At 36.0% G+C, this 20417-nt stretch overlaps 2 protein-coding genes across 2 annotated transcripts in view; one reads left to right on the forward strand and one right to left on the reverse strand.

Annotated features, from left to right (window-relative positions):
* ACSS3 (acyl-CoA synthetase short chain family member 3) overlaps nucleotides 1-20386 on the forward strand; it is a 155520-nt gene extending 135134 nt beyond the window's left edge. Inside the window, exons 12-16 of the mRNA XM_007088761.2 lie at nucleotides 435-516; nucleotides 2694-2816; nucleotides 16362-16461; nucleotides 16552-16727; nucleotides 18111-20386. Coding sequence (XP_007088823.2) covers nucleotides 435-516; nucleotides 2694-2816; nucleotides 16362-16461; nucleotides 16552-16727; nucleotides 18111-18179 — 550 coding nt within the window. The 3' untranslated portion in view covers nucleotides 18180-20386. The remainder of the gene's footprint in view (nucleotides 1-434; nucleotides 517-2693; nucleotides 2817-16361; nucleotides 16462-16551; nucleotides 16728-18110) is intronic.
* Nucleotides 18856-20417, reverse strand: part of PPFIA2 (PTPRF interacting protein alpha 2) — a 487632-nt gene continuing 486070 nt past the window's right edge. Inside the window, exon 28 of the mRNA XM_042992818.1 lies at nucleotides 18856-18939. Within this exon, the coding sequence (XP_042848752.1) occupies nucleotides 18923-18939 (17 nt within the window). The 3' untranslated portion in view covers nucleotides 18856-18922. The remainder of the gene's footprint in view (nucleotides 18940-20417) is intronic.

A 20417-nucleotide genomic window follows, 5' to 3' on the forward strand; every position in this document is an offset into this window, starting at 1 on the left:
CTTCAAAAAAAAAAAAAAAAAAAAAAAAAAGAAAGAAAGAAAGAAAGAAAGGAAAAAAGAAAAGAAAAAAATGTATTTGCTTATGGTGGAAGCATTTTTGTCGTAAAAAGTCATTCAGTGATACATTTTTTATTCCTTTTTGCAGATGTTACGCTTCTTATTGAAACAGTGATTGCTGCTAATATGTCTTTGAATGCCAACTGCACGTGCCTTTTGTGCCCTTTGCAGAAACTACAGTCATCCCTCAATGATGCTGCTATGTCATGATCAAACTACTTCAGCCCTTACTAGACACGATCGATCCAGCAGATTTAGGGGTTGTATTCAATGTGGGATTTGACTTGCAATTATCCATCACACTAGAAAACTATTCAAATCAATCTTTCTTTATTACCATTTTGATCATAATTCTAATTGCTCTGTTTTTATATAAGGTTGCCATTACCACCTGGGGCTTTTTCAGGACTCTGGAAGAATCAGGAAGCATTCAAGCATTTATACTTTGAAAAATTTCCTGTAAGAACTTTATTATACTTAAAAAAAAAAACAAAAAAACAACAACCTTCCAAAGTACTTCTTTATAGTTCTTGCCTATTAAATTGAGCAGCTTTGTTCTGGAATCATAGATAATACTACAACTCTTAAAGTTTATCTGGACCAAGTTCTAGATCTCAGAAATAAGAGTGTCCAAAGTAGAATTATCTAAATGAGTCATTTTTATATTTATTTTTCTCAGTCTGTGGACATAGAAAATTTTCAGTTTCTCTTAGCACATTTTCCTGAAATTTAGCAGCCCTCATTATCAGGAAAGTTTCTGTCAAGTTAAAAACTTTGGGGCCATCTATTCTTTCCTACGTTGGATCCCTCTGCAGAATGAAAGTACCGGATGAGAATTGTACACTGTCACTAGGCCCCCTTCACCCCCTAACCTGGTTATGTGAGCAAAGTTCATTCAGATGGCCCACAAGTTGTATTTTTCTATCCCTTGCCTATTTTTGACATTTTGTTCCTGAATGTTCTCTCTTAGCTTTTTATTTTAAACTCTCATTTTTAAATATGGACACATGCTAGAGGCGGTGTTCTCCCAGCACAACGTCCAGTACCCTGGATAACAAAAAGTGTTCTCCTACTTTCTGTTTTGTCATTTTTTACCTGTTTCTCCATATCACCGTGATGTGTTTTGTGTTTATAACAGCACTTTACTGATAATCCACATCAGGTCCCACCATCATACTGCTGCTGTCCTTTCATCTCTATTTCTTTCCCTGAGACATCCTTGGTTCTCCTCATTATGCATTAGATGAAAAAATAAATAAATACATGGTCATAATTTCATAAAAAAAACGAAGTCTCAGTATTTGGCATTTTATCTTTATTATTTGTGAGTGAAAGACAGGTAACCTCATCAGCCAGACAAATGGCAAGATTTAAAATAGCTTCCTTTAGAAGGAGATCATGGAGTTAAATGACCTCAGTAGCTAAGATTAAACATGCCCCAAAGGACTGTGGCAGGGAAGATTTGTCAGTAGGGTTGACTCCTGTCAGCCCAATCTATCTGCCTGATGGGCCACTGTGAAGTCATCAGAGTTCTGATGTGATTAATTACACCCGACAATGGCAAATCAGATGTGAGTGTGGTTTTAACGTGATCACCTTTAACACTGAAAGCTCTTTCAAAGTCTCAGTTTGTGGTTAAACTATATGGAGTGACTCTACACTCGCCTTGTTACCCTGACCTCATACTTGTCATTAAAGGGCTTGGCCACAGTACAACAAGGTTGAGTAACTTGCCTGTCATTTAGAAGTGATGGAGCTGAAAATTGAACATAAAATCTGATTCCAGAGTCCATTCTGTTTAACTGTACTCTAGGTTTTCTCTCCAACAGAAATCGCAATAAGAACTGACAATTACAGAGGGCTTATGATGTGCCAGAGTCGCCCTCTAGGTATAAACCATCTCATTTATGCTTCATGGAAGCCTTACAGGGTATAGTTCACTACCCTGTTTAACAGATGAGCGTCCTGAATCTCAGAAAGATTAGGAAACCAAATAGTGACTCATCTGGATTGTTCCTAAAGTCTGTGCTCATTACGTAAGAATCAAGATGACTGAAAAGCGTTAGAAGAAATATTTCTTTCTACTTCTTATTCCTCTTTATTCATCATTCTATTGTGATTTTCTGGGTCAGTGAAGATGTGCTGCTACTTTGAGTTGATTAAAAATTATACTTCATCCTTATTATATTTCACGGAAGCTTGAGTCCAATCCAAATTCATGTTAATAAACTTAGCGCTGTATTTTCTAATTATTCATAGAGAGCTTTAAAGCTTTTAAAAATTAATATAATTAATGAAGAAATCTATCAGAATTACTTTACAAAACCAAAGTATATTGGAAATATTGAACTATTCTTCATTAAAAAAATTGAGTTCATAAACTTTATAACTTATAGTTCAGACACTTAACTTGACCATATATAAGAACACTTAAATTGATTCCTGGCTGTTAGAGGAGCAAAGAAGTTCTAGTAAGTTACCAAAATCAAAAGGAATTTAATTCCATAGTCTAGGTATGAAAAAAGTCAAATGCATGGAGTAAATCCATTTTTATCACATATTATATATACCAAGCTTAAATGATTGTCTTACCTAGCAATACATGCTAATTAGACATTATTGATTCTTATTTACAGGGATACTATGACACCATGGATGCTGGTTACATGGATGAAGAAGGCTATCTATATGTTATGTCTCGAGTTGATGACGTGATAAATGTTGCAGGTCACAGAATTTCTGCAGGTGCTATTGAAGAGGTATTGATGAATATTGGTTTACTATTCCAGGTAGTATTTAGAGACAGAGCTGAACTTAAGTTAATATTGAGGTTAAGTCACTGTACCTGGAAAATTACTGTACCCTTCAATGGAAGCAGAGGCTAGATTTCTAGTATTCTCTAGTATTTCTCTTCCCTTATTTCTTCTTGTGTGAATCTTCATATTCTCCAAACTCCCTGATCTCTGCCTGGGTGGTAGTGAGGAATTTTAAGGATATATATGTGTTATTTATAGAAAAAGCCTATATATATATGGTATATATATGTATATATGTATGTGTATGTATATATACACACATACATATATATCTATATATATGTATACATATATATCCTTAAAATTCCTATATATATATATATATATATATTTATATATTTATTTATTTATTTATTTATTTATTTATAGGCTATAGCCTATAAATATATATATTTAATTTTTTAATGTTTATTTTTAAGAAAGACAGAGAGAGAGAGAGAGAGAGGGAGAGAGAGAGAGACAGAGCATGAACAGGGGAGGGGCAGAGAGAAAGGGAGATATAGAATCTGAAGCAGGCTCCAGGCTCTGAGCTGTCAGGACACAGCACAATGCGGGACTCAAAGTCACGAACCATGAGATCATGACCTGAGCTGAAGTCGGTCACTTCACTGACTGAGCCACCCAGACGCCCCGCTAGAAGGAGAGCCTATATATTTTTGCTTCTTGATAGCCTCTATCTTCTTGTTTTTCTCTTGCTTGATAACCAGGTTGCATATAGCCTTTAAGTGGTATGAGATTTAGACATTTTACTCTAATCTTAAATCCTGAGAATTTTCTTCCAACGTAAACACATTGCCACAGAGTCCCCAGAAGATTTTTTTTTAATGTTTTTGGTTTTTGATTTTTACATTTACGTAGAGTAAAATCCACTTTATTGTTGTATAATACCATGAATTTCTATACTTGTTTGATTCTTGGAACCATCACCACAGACAGGATACAGAAAAATGTCAACACTGCCAAAGACGTCTGTCATAAAATTATCTTTGTATTCTAACCCTTCCCATTCCTAACCCTTGGTAACTACTGACTTTTCGTTTCTATGTTTTTGCTTCTCTAGAATGCCATATAAATGTAATAACACTGTATGTAACATTTTGAGACTGGGTTATTTCATTTAGGGAAATACATTTGAGATCCATCCACGTTTTGTGTATATCACTAACTTGTCCTTTTATATTGCTGTGCGGTATTCCGTGTGTGCATGTACTAACCAGTTTCTGCATCTATTCACTCACTAAAGGATATTTGGATTATTTCTAGTTAGGAAAAATTTTGAATAATTCTGTTGTATACATTCACGTATAGGTTTTTGGGCAAAATTCATTTTCATTTTTCTAGGATAAATACCTATAGTGGTTTGCTGGTTTATATGGTAAGTGTATGTTTAATCTTGTAAGAAACTGTCAAACTGTTTTTCTATAGTGTCTGCGCACTTTTACGTTCACACCAGCAGTGTTTGAGGGTTTCTATTTCTTCTTCATCAACGCTTGGAGTTGTCATTATTCTTTATTTAAACCATTCTAGCAGATGTGAAATGGTATCTCATTGTGCTTTTAATTTGCTTTTCTCTAATGGCTTACTGACATTGGGCATCTTTTGATATGCTTGTTTCTCATCCACATATCTTCTTGTTGTTGTTGACATCTTGTTGTCATCATCTGCCCCCCCTCCTTTTTTTTTTTAATTAGGTTGTTTTCTTATTTTTCAGTTTTGAGAGTCCTTTATCTGATACATGATATGCAAATACTGTCTTCCAGTCTGTGGCTAGTCTTTTTATTCTCTTAACAGTGTTCTTAACAGAGCAGAAGTATTTTTTATATTGATGAAGTCAAGTTCGCCAACTTTTTTCTTTGACAGATTGTGATGTTGGTGTTGTATCTTAGATTTCTTTCCTAACCTAAGGTCATAAACATTTCTCATTTGTTTTGACCTAAGAATTTTATAGTTTCATGTTTTACACTTAGTTTAGTATTTCACATTTTCTATCAGTTTACATTTACATTTTGAGTTTTCATGTCTGCGTGTGAATGGTGCAGGATGTAGTTGAGGATTATTACTTTTTTTTAATATGGATGTCAGTAGTTCCAAGTATCAGTTCTTGCAAAGACTCCCTTTCTCCTTTAAACTTCCTTTACACCTTTGTCCAAATCAGCTGACAGTGTTTGAATGGATCTATTCTTAGAGCATGTCTTCTCTTTCATTTTTCTTTGTGTTTATCTCTTTACCAATAATATTCTGTCTTGACACTGTAGCTTTTATGGAATGCCTTCAAGTTGAATGGTGTCCACATTTGTTCTTCTTTTTCAAAGTTGTTTTGGATGTTCCAGTTCCCCTACTTTTCCATATATATTTTAGAACAAGCTTTTGATTGGGTCTTAATCTATAGATTCTTTTGAGAAAAATTGATATCTGACCTATACTGAATCTTCCAATCCATGAATTTCATACATGTCTCCATGCCTTTAGGTCTCTTTTGATAGGTTTTGTCAATATTTTATGCTTTTTAGTATATAGATTCTGAGCATATTTTGTTAGCTTTATACCTAAGTATTTAATGTTTAAGGTATTGCAAAGAGAATCTTTTTTAAAATTTTCGTTTCTAAATTTTCACTGCTAGTGGGTAGAAATACTATTGACTTCTTTGAGCTGGTATTTTTTATAGATTTCTTGAGATTTCCTATATAGATAATCCATCATGTCTATGAGTAGGGATAGTTTTATTGCTGTCTTTTTAGTCTGAATGCCTTTTATTCATTTTTTTCTTGCCTTCTTGAGCTGGCTAAAACTTCCAGTATGATATTGACTAAGAGTTGTGAGAGTAGACACCCTTGTCTTGTTTTTATCTTAGGGTAAAAAAATTCAATGCCTTACCATTATGAATGTTTCCTGGAGCGCTGTGTGGCTCAGTCTATTAAATGTCCTCTTGATTTTGGCTCAGGTCATGATCTCATGGTTTGTGAGGTTGAGCCCTGCATGGGGCTCTGCACTGACAGCATGAAGCCTGCTTGGAATTCTCTCTCTCTCTCCATATATCTCTGCTCCTTTCCCATTCGTGTCTCTCTCTCTCTCTCTCCACCCCCCTCAAAATAAATAAAATAAACATTAAAAAAAATGTTTCCTGTCAGTGTTTCTGGAGATAAACTTTATCAAATTAAGATGTTCATTCTATTCCTAATTTGATCAGTTAAAAATTTTTTTTAATGTTTATTTATTTTTGAGAGATAGAGACAGAGTGTGAGCAGGGGAGGGTCAGAGAGAGGGAGATACAGAATCAGAAGCAGGCTCCAGAGCTGTCAGCACAGAGCCCAATGCAGGGCTCAAACTCATGAACTGTGAGATCATGGCCTGAGCCGAAGTTGGACGCTTAACTGACTGGGCCATCCAGGTGCCCCTGTAATTTGATGAGATTTTTCAAAAATCTTGAGTGAATGCCAAATTTTGCCAAGTGCCTTTTCTGCTTCTATTGATATGGTCATGTGGCTTTTCTTTTTAAGCCTTTTAATATGTGAGTTACATTAATTAATTTTCAAATGTTCAGTCTTGCATTACTAGATAAACCTTATTTGGTTGCAATGTTTTTATATATTGATTTTTTACAAACATCTATAGTAATTCTCTTTGTTCTGAAGTTGGTCATCTGTGGTAATCACATAGCCACTCCATCTTTTGTGTTTCAATCTTCTATCTTTTGCCATCCTTTCATTTGGATCATTATGGATCATTATGGATCCATATAAATCCATCATCCGGATCACTATGCTTTCTATGGACTTGTAGATAGCATATAGTTGGATTTTCCTTTTGTTTTTATCCAATCTGAAAATCTCTATCTTTTAACTGGTGGTGTTTTTGGACCACTTACATTTAAACTAATTATTCATATGTTTATATTTATGCCTATCAGTTTATTGGTTTTTCTTTTTGCCTTTTCTTCATTCCCCTCATTTGCCTTTTTTCCCTTCTTTTAAGTCATTTCTTTTTTTTTTTTTTTTTTTTTGATAGCTTTTGTTTCTTTACTGAGAACTTCTGTTTCCATTCATTCCAGGAAGGTTTGCCCATACTTCTTGGGCCATGGCTATTTCTGGGTTTTTAATATTCATCTTTGTCAATTTTATCCTGAATGTGCAAATGGGGTGTTATGGGTCAAAGACAGATTTCTTGGTAGTAAGTGTGTCATTTCCTCTTACCTGAGGTCTTAGCCCTAGTCCTACATAAGCACCAGACACTTCTAGATGACAGAAAAGGGAGATAATTTTTCTCTGCTTCTAAAGGGGAATGGAACAGCTTCTTCACTCCTCCTCAGAAGGTCTCCTAAACTGAAGGGCCTGCATCCAGACTCCACTCTTTGATATGTAAATAAAATCTCTCCAGGAGCCGGACAGCCCTGTGAATCTCAACTCTTACAACCTAGAAATGTTTCCAAGATCTGAGGCCTCATCTTTTTTGACATGTCAATACCTAGGAAGCTAGTGAGCCAGTCTCCCTAGCACTTTGTAAGTTTAACCTAGGGAGCTAGTCTAGACTTTAATAATTTTGCCCTCCCAGGTAAATTAGAAAAAGTCTTATTATCCTGTCAGATCAGAGCAATTAACTCGACAAATAGCTATAGATCAAATTCTCATGGTATTTGAAGATTCTCAACAGGCTAGGGCTTTTTATAGGAACAATGAGGAATCCAGGAAAGTTTTATCCCCCTGCTGCCATTATAATAGCTGCATTAAAATCTTTGTCTGATAAATCTAATATTTGGGTCATCTTGGAGTTGGCATCTATTGACTGATGGTCTTTTTTCTTGAGATGTTTAGGTTTTCCCAATTTCTTTTATGTCCAGTAACTTTAGATTTTATCCTAGATATTTTGAATATGACATTATGAGATTTTGGATCCTGTTTAAATCATCTGGATTTGTGTTCTTGTGATTATTTATTTTAGTTAAAATCAGATCATGCCCACTTTCTATGGGCTGTGGTTCTAATGTCAATTTAATTTTCAAAGACTCCGAAGTGCTATTTGATCCATCTCACTTGTGTCTCTCCCAGAGGCCAATCTGAAACTCGAGTTAAGTGCTCAAAATCCTCACTGTGCTGATTCTGGTTGGATTCATGCCTGCACCAATCTGGGGTTGGCTCAGGACTACTTTAAATACACAGATTGAAAGTATGCCTTTCTCCAACTCCTTCCTCTCCATAATTTACTTTGTACTTTCTGATTTCCAAGGCTCCTCATTGCTGCTCTTCTGGGTAAAAAGTCAGGGCTTTACCCTCCCTATGTTCTTACCAGGGTTCAATACTGCATGTTCTACTTACACAGCGTGCCTGGGCGGAGGATGGGACTCTGTCTCATTGACAGCACTCTGTGTAGAGCAGGGCAAGTTAACAGGGACTGCCTGGCTGCTATTGTGGGAGGAGGGGGCAGGAGACAAATGACATTGAATCTTTCTAGACTCCCTTAGATTGGGTGCTTTTTTGGGGGGGGGGATCTCCCAAGGCGCCATCCCACAGGATGCACACCAGTAGTGGAGGAAGGAAAGGACACAGCTCTTTGCTGGCCTTCACTTGGAGTAGGCTGTGGAAAGTCAACAAGGTTGCTACAGCTCGGCAGGAAGGAAGAGGGACAGTGCTTCCTTGTTGGTGTTCACCTAGAGGAGAGAGGTAGCATGAAAAGGATTGTTTCCCAGATCCTCTGCTCCTTTCCCTAGACCTCTGTAAAGGCAGATGTTTTGGGGGGCTTTTTCTGTCTGCACTTATTGGCAGTTCCATCTTTTGTGCTACTCCAGCATCCAGGCTGGAATATGCAGGAGGCAAACAAACAAACCATAATGACAACAAAAACCAAATCCTACAAAGAAACAAACAAAAAAGAGGGGATTCACCATCAGGTTGTGTCTCAAGTTTATAATTCTAATAGTGTCATCTGATCTGGTTTTTTCAGCCCAGAGTTTTTCATTGCAATTAGTGAAAGTGATAAGGTGGAGTGTATTTATTCCATCTTTATCAGAACCAAACCCAGAATCATTTTGAAATGGAATAGAGCAAACTACAGTTTAAATGAAAGAAAATGTTTAAAGTAGTATGAGTAGTAATCCAGTGGGATCAGAGCATGCAGAATCAAAGTTTACTTCTCTTTCCTATAATTAAAAGATGGTCACCTTCTTTAATTTTTTTAACATTTATTTATTATTTTTTAGAGAAAGAGACAGAGTAGGAGCAGGGCAGGGTCAGAGAGAGACACAGAATCTGAAGCAGGCTCCAGGCTCTGAGCTATCAGCACAGAGCCCGAGACAGGGCTCAAACTCAAGAACCGTGAGATCATGACCTGAGCCGAAGTCGGCCGCTTAACTGACTGAGCCACCCAGGCACCCCACTGGTCACCTTCTTTAAAAGTCACACTTACTTTCAGCTAAAACAAAACATATGAACACTTCTTGTCATGTTGGCTTGTGTGTGTGTGTGTGTGTGTGTGTGTGTGACAGTTTGATATCATTTGAGTAAAAAGAAAGAATTCTATATAATATTTTGGGATATGTGGCTTGTGCTCTATTATAATATTATCTTGTTTTTAACCTACTCTGAATTTTGTGATAACCTGAAATTGAAATTTATGCTTCATGTATTTTGGTGTGTTGGCAAAAGTTTGTTCTGGTTGCATGAACTTTTAATTTCTTGCCTGTAGGAGATTTCCTCCAATATTCACCTGTATTTCTGGCAGACTCAGCTAATCAAAATTTGGAGATTACATATGCACAGCTTTTATTATCAAAGTTCTTGGTTCTCTCTTTTATTTTTAGAATAAAAAGGGAAGTATCAATCTATTTAAATGTAAGTTTCTACTGACATCCTCACTGTATGTAATCAGAGAATGAGGCAGGCAGAAGATAGTTAAAATGACAAAATTGGACAAAAAAAAAAAAAAAAAGCATGCTGGAATCCATGCTTCCCAACAAGAATTTTGTCACTAGATCTTGGAGTAATTACAGCACATAATAGGACACCTGCCAGCCTTCAAGCCTTCTTGAAGTGAATGTCTCCCTTTGTATAAATTAAATGATTAACTCTATTGTATACTTACGTCTAATAAGGAAGTTAATAACTCAATTCATATCAGGTTTGTTTCTTTATGACGACATCCTTTAAAGAGTTGGGAACTAACATTTTTTACTGGCTTTTTCCCACATCCTATAAAAATTGCTTAACATATTGATAATTAATATGTATGTGAAATGTTTTTATTGATGACATAACCAACTTTTATTAAAGTGTCCAAACCTTACTTTACATGTAGATGCTTTCCAGGATTCCCATTAGGATTCTCAATTGTCAATTCTGAATGCTGAATTCTGTTTTGAGTTTTTGAAATAGGATTTGAGGGTCTTAATGCTTGGGAGTGTCATCTGTAATAATTAAAAATAGACTGAATGTTGCTTTTGTATATAGTGAAAATCTGTGCCTTCCCAGTTTCTTAAAGTAAAATATGACAAGTGCATTACATAAGACTAATCAAACAAATTCTATTAAAGTTACTACATCAAAAACATTTTAGGAAACTATGTTCTTTTCTGTTCTCATCATAAGAAAACAAGAGTTCTAGAATAGCTTTTATAAATTTAAGAGGATCTTATCCTTGCAGATCTCAACACCTGTTAGGGCCTTCTGTAACTATTAAAGAACAATTGTATCTATTTGAAAAGTTGATCTTTGAAAGTCTGGCATCTAGCTAGACACTTGGAATATTTTGGTGGAAGTTCAAGGTGTTCTTAAGAAAATTGGGTCTGAAGTCTGCTAGTTCAGGTCTTATGAGCCAAAATTACCAGGAGCCAATGCGGTCCTTCTTGCTTGGTGCTCTTTCGCCGCTGTGGGCAGGCTATCATGCATAGACACCTCCAGGGAACAAATTAGGCTCTCTGATTTCATTCATTCACTTGTAGCTTAAAATAATCCCACTGGTATTGTTGGGAACTTGGAAATCTGGCATTAAAATACTGCACTTAAAGCCTAGGGCAGTGTTCATTGCAATTTGCCCTTTGGAAGTTTATTCTAACCATAGTTTCACTGTTTGTTTTCCAAGCTGACTATTTTGTTTGCTATTTTTAGGAGTGATTTCTTCAGGATTGAATATGTTTCCATAAAGTGTATATTCAACAAAGATGCCATGTAATTTCTGTTCTACTCAGCATTAAATGATTACTGGATTTAAATAGTTGTAAAATTACTGAACATTTTCCTGAGTATGAATATGATTACTGATAATAATGTAGAATCTGACTCCAACATCAGAGGGAATGAAAAAGCATTCTTCTTTTCCCTACTGCAGACACAATCTCCCACCAAAACTGGCTCCTTGCATTTTATGAAAGTGCTTGATTTAAACTAATACTTCTAAGATTAAACTACTTAAAAACATAATTAAGAGATCTGTATAATTCAGCTCACTAAAGCCACAAAACCTTCCAAATCCATTAAAATTTACCCAGAAATGACAGTACCCCAGAAACAACAAATGACAAGCATTTACAAGGACTGTTATCCTAACATTATACAGATATTCCTCAATTTGAGAAGACATTATGTCTTGATAAACTTATTGTAAATTGAAAAGATCATAAGTTGAAAATGCATTTAATACACTTAACCTGCCCAACATCATAACTTAGCCTACCTTACCTTAAACATGCTCAGAACACTCACATCAGCCTACAGTTGGGCAAAATCATCTTATGTAAAATATACTTTATAGCAAAGTGTTGAATAGCTCGTGTAATTTATTGGCTATGGTACTGAAAATGAAAAAGAGAATGGTGGTATGGGTAGAGAGTGGTTGTAAGTGTATCAGTTGTTTACCCTATGATCACTTGGCTGTCTGGGCACCGAGGCTTCCCCCACTGCCCAGTGTCTCAAGAAAGGATTGTACCACATATCCTAGCCTAGGAAAAGACCACAATTCAAAATTTGAAGCATAGTTTCTACTGAACTCATATTACTTTCAGACCATCCTAAAGACGAAAAGTCGTAAATTGGAACCATTGCACACTTTTGGTTGAGACAATTACCTTTTAAGTTGTGTTAGTTTTTCAGTTCTTAAATGCCAGTTAATCACAGAGGCTTATGGATTTTATGTGGAGAAAATATATGAAAATGGCTCTGGATATTTTTAGCCCCCCAAGACATTTGTTTGGTTTCTGTCCCTTAAATGTTGCCAAGACATAATTTGATGCTTTCCTTTTTAATGATTCAGTTGTTGAAATCATTATTTGGCATGTAAATATTATTTATGGAGCCAACATAGAAAGCCATCCCCCCCCCTTCCTTTATGGCATCTTTTCAATACTGATGTATTAATATAATATTTTATCCAGTATAATAATGAACCTTGTTTATAGATGACATAAAATTCTGGTAAATGATTATGTTTTGCACAGATTTTTAAGAGCTTGTCTACAAACTAGGAAAAAATGTGAAACTCTGATACTGTAGAAAACTGTGTTATATATTCTGATTTTAAAATACTCTGCCCATATGGAAAACCAGTCAGATTTCCCCATCCACATCTTTAAAAAAATTTTTTTAAATGTTTATTTATTTTTGAGAGAGAGAGAGAGAAAGTGACCAGGGGAGGGGCAGAGAGAAGCAGGCTTCAGGCTCGGAGTTGTCAGCACAGAGCCTGACATGGGGCTCGAACTCACGAGCCGTGAGATCATGACCTGAGCTGAAGTTGGATGCTTAACCAACTGAGTCACCCAGGAACCCCCCTCCATCCACTTCTAAACATACTAATACTGAGGGTAGAAACGTGGTGAAATTAAAACAATACGGTGAATGAATGGCAAACTAGAAGTTTTGATGTTTGATTTAGTTAAAATTACACTGGTTAGGTGACAAAATACCTGGATGATCAGATTTTTTTTAATAGTAATTTGAGCAGATACATTGGCATTTAAAAAACTAAGGTAGAGAGGCTTATGGCACCAATGAACACTTTAACAATTTCTTCTTTGACAATCAAAACTCTGGTTAGCCAGAAAAAAGTTTTTCTCCACCCATGAAGGGAATCCTAAGCCAGAAGTACAGGATCGGGCCCACCAAATCGACATCCTATCTGCCATCGACAAAATATTGTCTCCACAGACTGAGTATACTAACTCCCAGTACAGATCTCTGGCAATGAAATTTGTCTCTAGCATCTGCACCTAACACATAAATAAGATCTTAACAAATGGGAAGCCGTTGGAAGCATTTTGAGAGTTCCAACTGAAGCACTGGGAGAAGATGGTGTTGTGTGGTCTGTATAGTACGTGTTTTGCAGGAGCTTTTTAGTCAGACCCAACTAATGGAAGATGCAGTACGCAGCTCTATCTCAGCAATGAAGTGAATAAAATATGTACCACAGAAAATAATTTATTGAACACATCCTATCGTCAGCACTAGAAGAGTCAAAAACTATGTGGCTGGCAACTCTTATAACTCAGTCCTTCAAAGTGGATGGTAACAACAGGATATGGGAGAAATGTTGATTTCTGTGCTTAATCAGGGGCAGTGGGAGGTAGTGCACCGGCTTTGCACCCAACATTCTAGTCGTTCGCTGACTCTTCCAGGACTCATTTTCAACTTGGTGTAATTAAAAGAAAAAAAAGATTTTCCTGGAAACTTCGGGACTGGAAAGCATCATGTCCCAGATTCTGCTGTGTTTTTCCTGTCTCTCTGGTTGTGCCTTTTTCGTCTCGTTTGTCAGCTTCTCCTTTTTCATGTAGCCATTAAATGTCAGAGTTCCTTAAGGCCTTCATCTTCTTATTGCTTTCTCCCTAATTTATTTTTTATTTTTTTAACATTTATTTTTGAGAGACAGAGAGAGACAGAACATGAGCAGGCGAAAGGCAGTGAGAGAGGGAGACACAGAAGCCAAAGAAGGCTCCAGGCTCTGAGCCGTCAGCACAGAGCTTGATGTGGGGCTCGAACCCACAAACCGTGAGATCATGACCTGAGCTGAAGTTAGATACTGAACCAACTGAGCCATCCAGGTGCCCCAATCTCCCTAAATAATCTAATCTTTATCTGTAGCTTTTGTTACCATTTATGCATTAATGACATTTAAATGTGCATCTCCAGATTAAGACTCCCATCAGACTCAACTACTTTGACTTAGATATCTCAAAGATGCCTCAGTGGAACATCTCCAAGACTTAATACATGATCATTCCTTCCAAGCTTAGCCTTCACTAGTATTTTCTGGCTTAGAAAATGGCACCACTATCCAAACATCTGTTCAAGCCAAAGAACATAGAATCATCCATAACTTCCCTACCTTCTTCTTGCTCCATATCCAATTTATCATAAAAATATGTTCATTTTACCTTTAAAGAAACTCTAGAATCCCATTACCCATTGTCATAGCCTTAGTCTACTTGTAGCCTCATGGGTGATTTGAATAAATTGTAATACTCACCCTTAACAATCGTCTATTTGTTCTCCACAGTGAACCCAAAGTAAGTTTGTGTTTCAAAATACAATCTGAAGCGAAAGAAGCCAATCTGAAAAGACTACATACTATATGATTCCAGCGTTCTGGAAAAGGACTTTGGAGACACTGAAAAGATCAGTGTTTGCCAAGGGCTAGCAGGAAGTAAGGATGAATAAGCAGAACACAGGAGATATTTTAGGGCAGTGAAACTATTCTGTAAAATGCAATATAATGGTGCACACATTTCATAAGATCCATAGAATGTACAACACGAAGAGTGAACACTAATGTAAACTGTCGACGAGGGCGAGAATGACGTGTTGATGTTGGTTCGTCAATTCTAACAAATACACCACTCTAGTGAGGGATCTTGAGAGTGAGGGAGGCTGCGCATATATGGGGGCGGGAGAGAAATGACAACTCTGTGCTTTCCATTCAATTTTGCTATGAATCTAAAACTACTCCAAAAAATAAAGTCTGTTAAAAAAAATCCACAAAGATCTTGTATCTCCTCCTCAACTCTTGAAATTGCTTCATCGCTTTTCCAACTCTACTAAATTGGAAGTCTTTAGCACAGTCCCTTTCTACCTGTACAGCTTCCTTTCCTCTTGCGCCTCTCTCAGCCTTGCTGCTCTCCTGCCACATTAGTTTCTTTCAGGTTCAAATGCTTTGTGTGAAGTCTCTCCTCAGGGATTTGCCCCACCCTTTCTCCTTGCCTAATCAGTGTCTACTCATCCTTGACACCTGAGCTCATTGTCATTTCCTGAAGGCTTCTCTGAGACCCCTGTCCTTCTGCTTTTGCTCTGTATTTCACATAAAAACCTAAGTTATTTTGGAGGCTTTTGCTATAGCTTTCATATAAAAACCCCGTTATTTCCCCAGAGCCCTTACCACTTTTATATTTAGACATTCACAATAACAAATATTAGTGATTGTTTATTAAGATTGTTCTCATCTATTAGACTGTAAGCACCTATTTTTGCTCAGCATTGAGCCTGGTGCAGTAGTTGGAACATAGAAGGATTTGGTAAATATTTGTTGAAAGAATAAAGAATAAGAAGTGTCAAATGGGCTGTTGGTATATTGCCCACTGTTTTCTCTAGCTATTAGAGATTTGCAGTCACTGAAATACCTATTACTCTCTCAGAAGAGGACATTTTGAACAATCATTTTTAAAAGTACCATCACAGCAGAAGTGTTTTTTTAACCCTAAGCTTCTGTATTTCATGTGGTTACTCTGTGGTTTCTTGTGATTCTAGATTGATAGCTGCTTTGTTCTTTAAGATATTTAGAGCTTAGAGTAAGCAGTATGAAAATGGCTCCCTGACAGGGGTGATTATCTGAAGTCAGGGCTTCATGCTATCTCCAGCCTTTTCTTTGAAGTTGGAAAATCCTCTCTGGATGGGTGGTCATTCAAGAAAAGAGATGCTCTGTTCATTGCTTAGTAACAGATACAGAAATAAAATCCGTTTAGTCATGGGGCTGCCTTGGATTTCTCTGGAAAGTGCGTTTATGGTAGCCAGCACTAACGCTAAATCACCATGAGGCCCTTTTATTTCGGATGCACACTGCAGTGTGTTCTCACTGCATACCTGCCCTGACTTCATTAATAAACAAGTGAGGTGAAGAAACAATTCTCCTACTTTCCAGGTAAGCTAAGCAATTTGTCTTAATCACTGTTAGCCTTTTGTGAGTGACTGCCGTGGGGGTCCTAATCATTCATTCACCCTGGCTATAATGATACGAACTGTGAATTAGTAGTAACTTTCACGCAGGCAGCTATAAGGTTTGATTTCTCTGACGTGTACTTTTTTTTTCCGATTGAAATACATATGTCCGTATCTCTCTCTCTATATTCTTATACATATACTTATACAGAGAATATATATAAATATATATAGAGAGAATATATATTCTCTTTATATATTCTTATACATATACTTATACATATTCTTATACATATACTTATGTGTGTATATATATATATATATACACACACATAGGTTTTCTAAATGAATGCTTTCCTTATTACAGTCGGTCCTCTCCCATGGCATGGTAGCTGACTGTGCTGTTGTTGGTAAGGAAGATCCTTTGAAAGGTCATGTCCCCTTAGCACTCTGCGTGTTGAGAAAAGGTGAGAGATCTTTGTTCTCCCAGAGTGTTTGGGCCCTGAATGATTAACCCTAGTTAATTCAGTGCTTATCTACCTGAACTTTCTCCCTAGATATTAATACAACAGAGGAACAAGTTTTGGAAGAAATTGTGAACCATGTTAGACAGAGCATTGGCCCTGTGGCTGCTTTTCGAAATGCAGTGTTTGTGAAACAGTTACCCAAAACGAGATCTGGAAAAATTCCCCGGTCAGCTCTGTCTGCCCTGGTCAACGGCAAGCCATATAAGGTAAATTATCCAAAATGTTCAACGCCAGGTTCTGAAATGTTTTTACATTTTTTTTTTTTTTTAATGTTAAGGGGGAAAATGCATAACCACTCTCTAGGAATGAGGGTTGTGGAAACACATATTAATTAAAACCATATGCTTTGAGATTATAGGAACCAGTGTGTGAAAATACTTTTACTATCAGTATGTCAGTTAAATGCAAACAACTAGTGGAAATGCAGTCTTAATGAATTAAAGACACATCTTCCTTCATTATAGTCATTAATGGCTATTACTGAATGAGAAAGCAAACAATTGAGACTGGTTATGCATGCTGGTTATATACATGCTGTATATGTGCAGATATATATGATATATATATGTGTATGTATCATATATATAATATATATGCTGGTTATATAGTTCTCATTCATATATACTCTATAGCTCTAATTGATATATATTCTAATTATTTCTATTTTGAGTGAAAATTATTTTGGAAAATGTTAGGCTAATTCAAGTGTATGTACTTAATCACCAATATCTACTAGAAGGTGATGCAACAGTAAATAGTTGTATGAGAAAATGTAAAAAAAAAAAAAAAAAAAAATTCAAAAGAGGCACAAAGAAAGGCTTATTAGAGGGATTCTAGAGAAAGTACCACTTAGTGATGAAGGAGCATAAGGCAAGTTGACTTGCCCCAACTCCCCCACCCCCAACGTGGGCTATGTGACACATTCCTCAGGCACTCCTGGCTGCCCAAGAACAAAGGAAAGGACATAAAACAAATGGCTAAACTGATACAGTCTCCATCAGTTTACAAATATCTTAGTAATATTACAAGAAAAAGACCATTTTATCAATAACCTAATTTCTGTGACGTCCCTATCTTAATGATAATGCTTTGCTAGAGGGAAAAACAACCTTAGCTTGACAATAGGTAGGCTTCCAATAATCTGTAAATCCTCTTTAGCATGTGGAAATCCCTTTAAGAAACTTCCTCTTGACTTTGCCTCCCCCAACAGTATATAATAAACAGTCACTCCTCACAACCCCAGTGCAGCTCTTTGTGCCCGTGGGTCCTGTCCCCGTGCTTTAATAAAATCACCTTTTTGACACCAAGACTTCTTCGAGAATTCTTTCCTGGCCATTGGCTCCAAACCCTCACCAACACCCCCAAACCCCATCATTTAGGACCAATAGTTTTGCTAAATGAACAGTTTATTATTCTGGAAGACTACAAATTATATTTTAAAATATTAAAATCAGAGTTCCCTTGTTTTCAACATTTTTATATGCATATTATAAGATAATGGGGAATACAACATTGCATGTAATTGTTTAATTATAGAGAGATGGAAGGGGTTCAGGGATGAACATTCATCTCTTGTTTTTTCTTTCCAGATAACACCTACAATTGAAGACCCCAGCATTTTTGGGCACATAGAAGAAGTGCTGAAGCAGGCATCATGACTTTCTTTTTTCCTATTTTGCGTCAATTTGAGTCAATTTTCTAACTGGAGTCAAATTTTTTGAATTCTTTCCCATAAATAAATATTTAAGTAGAAATTACTTGCAACCCGAAATGTGAATTATAAAGCTTGGTCTAAAAAAAAAAAAATAGTACTTGAAGACTAGAAGAAGACCTGTGCCTTCTGTTTAATTAGACCCAATTAGCATCTTTTTCGGTTGCCTGGAACATGGTTCATTGTAGATTGTCTATCACTTTAATTTAGGAAAAATATAGCTAATGTATGATTTTAAAAAGCTTACTCCCTCAAATATTTTAATTGAAAGTGGCATATTAACATAGAGTACTTCCTGAAATGAGGAATCTGTAGCTTTGACCCAAAACCTAAAACTCAAGTTGAAGTCAGAAAATAATGATAATTTTTCTTATAGAAATTCTGAATATTTTCTAACATTCTTGAGATGTCCCCATGCATGGTTATTAAAAAAAAAAAAATAGATAAAATGGGAGGTTTTAGGGAATCACCTAGACCGATGACTTTGAAATACGAGCATCCATCTAGACCTACATTTCCTGAGGGAAGCTTAGATACCAGGATACAGCTCTGCCCTCGGGTCATTTTGACCTTGTCAAGGGAAATCACATGCCTGACAGATCCTAGAGGTCATTTAATCCAGTCTGTTTGTCAGGGAGGTGAGAGCGCTTTGGAGTTCCTCCTGTCTCAGGTTCTTAGTTGACCGTACACTTAATGATTCCAGCTTCCTATAAAAACAAGGAAATGACACAAAAATGCAGTAAACTGACAAGGAAAACTCTTAAGGAAGAAATGTAAAAGTTTTTATATTATGCTGAAGACCTGGAGTTTTTAGTAATCCCAAATCTAGATTTTTATGTGAAATCTGTAATTTTTTAATAATAACTCACTAAAAACACATTGTGACATTCAAACACATGTTTCCATTTAAACTTATCTAAAACTATTGAGAATTTAAGAAAAATTCCTGAAAATGAATCTTTGTTAATAAGTTTATGGTAATGTACCAATTAGCCAGAGTAGATAATTAAATATATGATTTACTTAGGATTCTACATGCTATCAGTTATCGAAGAATACATTTAAACTAAAAAATATATATATACCATGCCCATTGAGTCTTTGATGGTGCTAAAAGTATTTCCCAATCTTTCAGTCCATCAGGAAAATTATTTTTTAAGAGCAGCTGTCCTAACATGATAGTCTGGGTATATGAAATATATGTGAGAGATAACAGAGAGCTTATTTACTTGTTTATTTCATAAAAAATGCTTACAACTTATATATAAAGACATTATGAAAATGATAGGTTTTTCTTTTTTTTTTTTTTTTGGACCATAAGCTATAAATCAATGGCTTCTCAAAGTAAAGTCCTCTTTGCTTAAATTGGCTTCTTGATTGTTACACCTGAAAATTTTTTCAGCTAATTGTTCTCTTAGTTTCGGTAGCCTGCATTAAACCAACTAGACAGACATTCAACTTATAATTTGAAGCTGTGAAGTTCCTTAAAGTGTCCCTTCTGTTGGGTACATTTTACTCATTATCACAACTGTAATCTTAAGTAATATATTCTTGTTAAGAATATAAGAATTATTTTTTCGTGTAACATCCCGTCAATTTGAAATGGCAAATTCTTTAGCTGAATGTGTACCGTTGTTCATTTGTGAGGGATAAACAAAGGCAGATCCGAGAACTGTGTGAAGGGTGTATCTGTGGACCTCTTGCACATTTTTCCTAGCAATCAATTCTGAAGGGACACATTAGCAAGCAGGCTCAAGTTATTTTCCAATAACTCGGTGCATGAGACTGGGGAGGAAGTACTGTTCCTGCATCTGGTTGAGGAAATTTATCTCCTCCAAAGAGAGGAAGTACTGTTACTTTCATGGGACTAAAAGTGGGGCAAGAAAGATACACTTGAGTTGTTGGACTGCCTAAAATTTGGTAGGAAAAAAAAAGGAATTTTCTCTTACCATAAAGCACTTTCAGTAGATAGTACCTAGAATATTCTGGATTAAATGTATCTTTAAAAATAACGATATAATGTTACCAAAAATACAATCATTGTATTTTCTGAAATAAAGTCCTCATGACCTTTTCTTGGTATTTTCATAGAATATTTTACTGTAAGACATTGGAAAAATTTAAATAAGATTTTCTTTCAAATCTATGGAAAAGTGTTTTCCAGTTATTTTGCTCCAGACAATAC

This window comes from Panthera tigris, chromosome B4 (assembly GCF_018350195.1).
Source record: "Panthera tigris isolate Pti1 chromosome B4, P.tigris_Pti1_mat1.1, whole genome shotgun sequence".
NCBI lineage: Eukaryota > Metazoa > Chordata > Mammalia > Carnivora > Felidae > Panthera > Panthera tigris.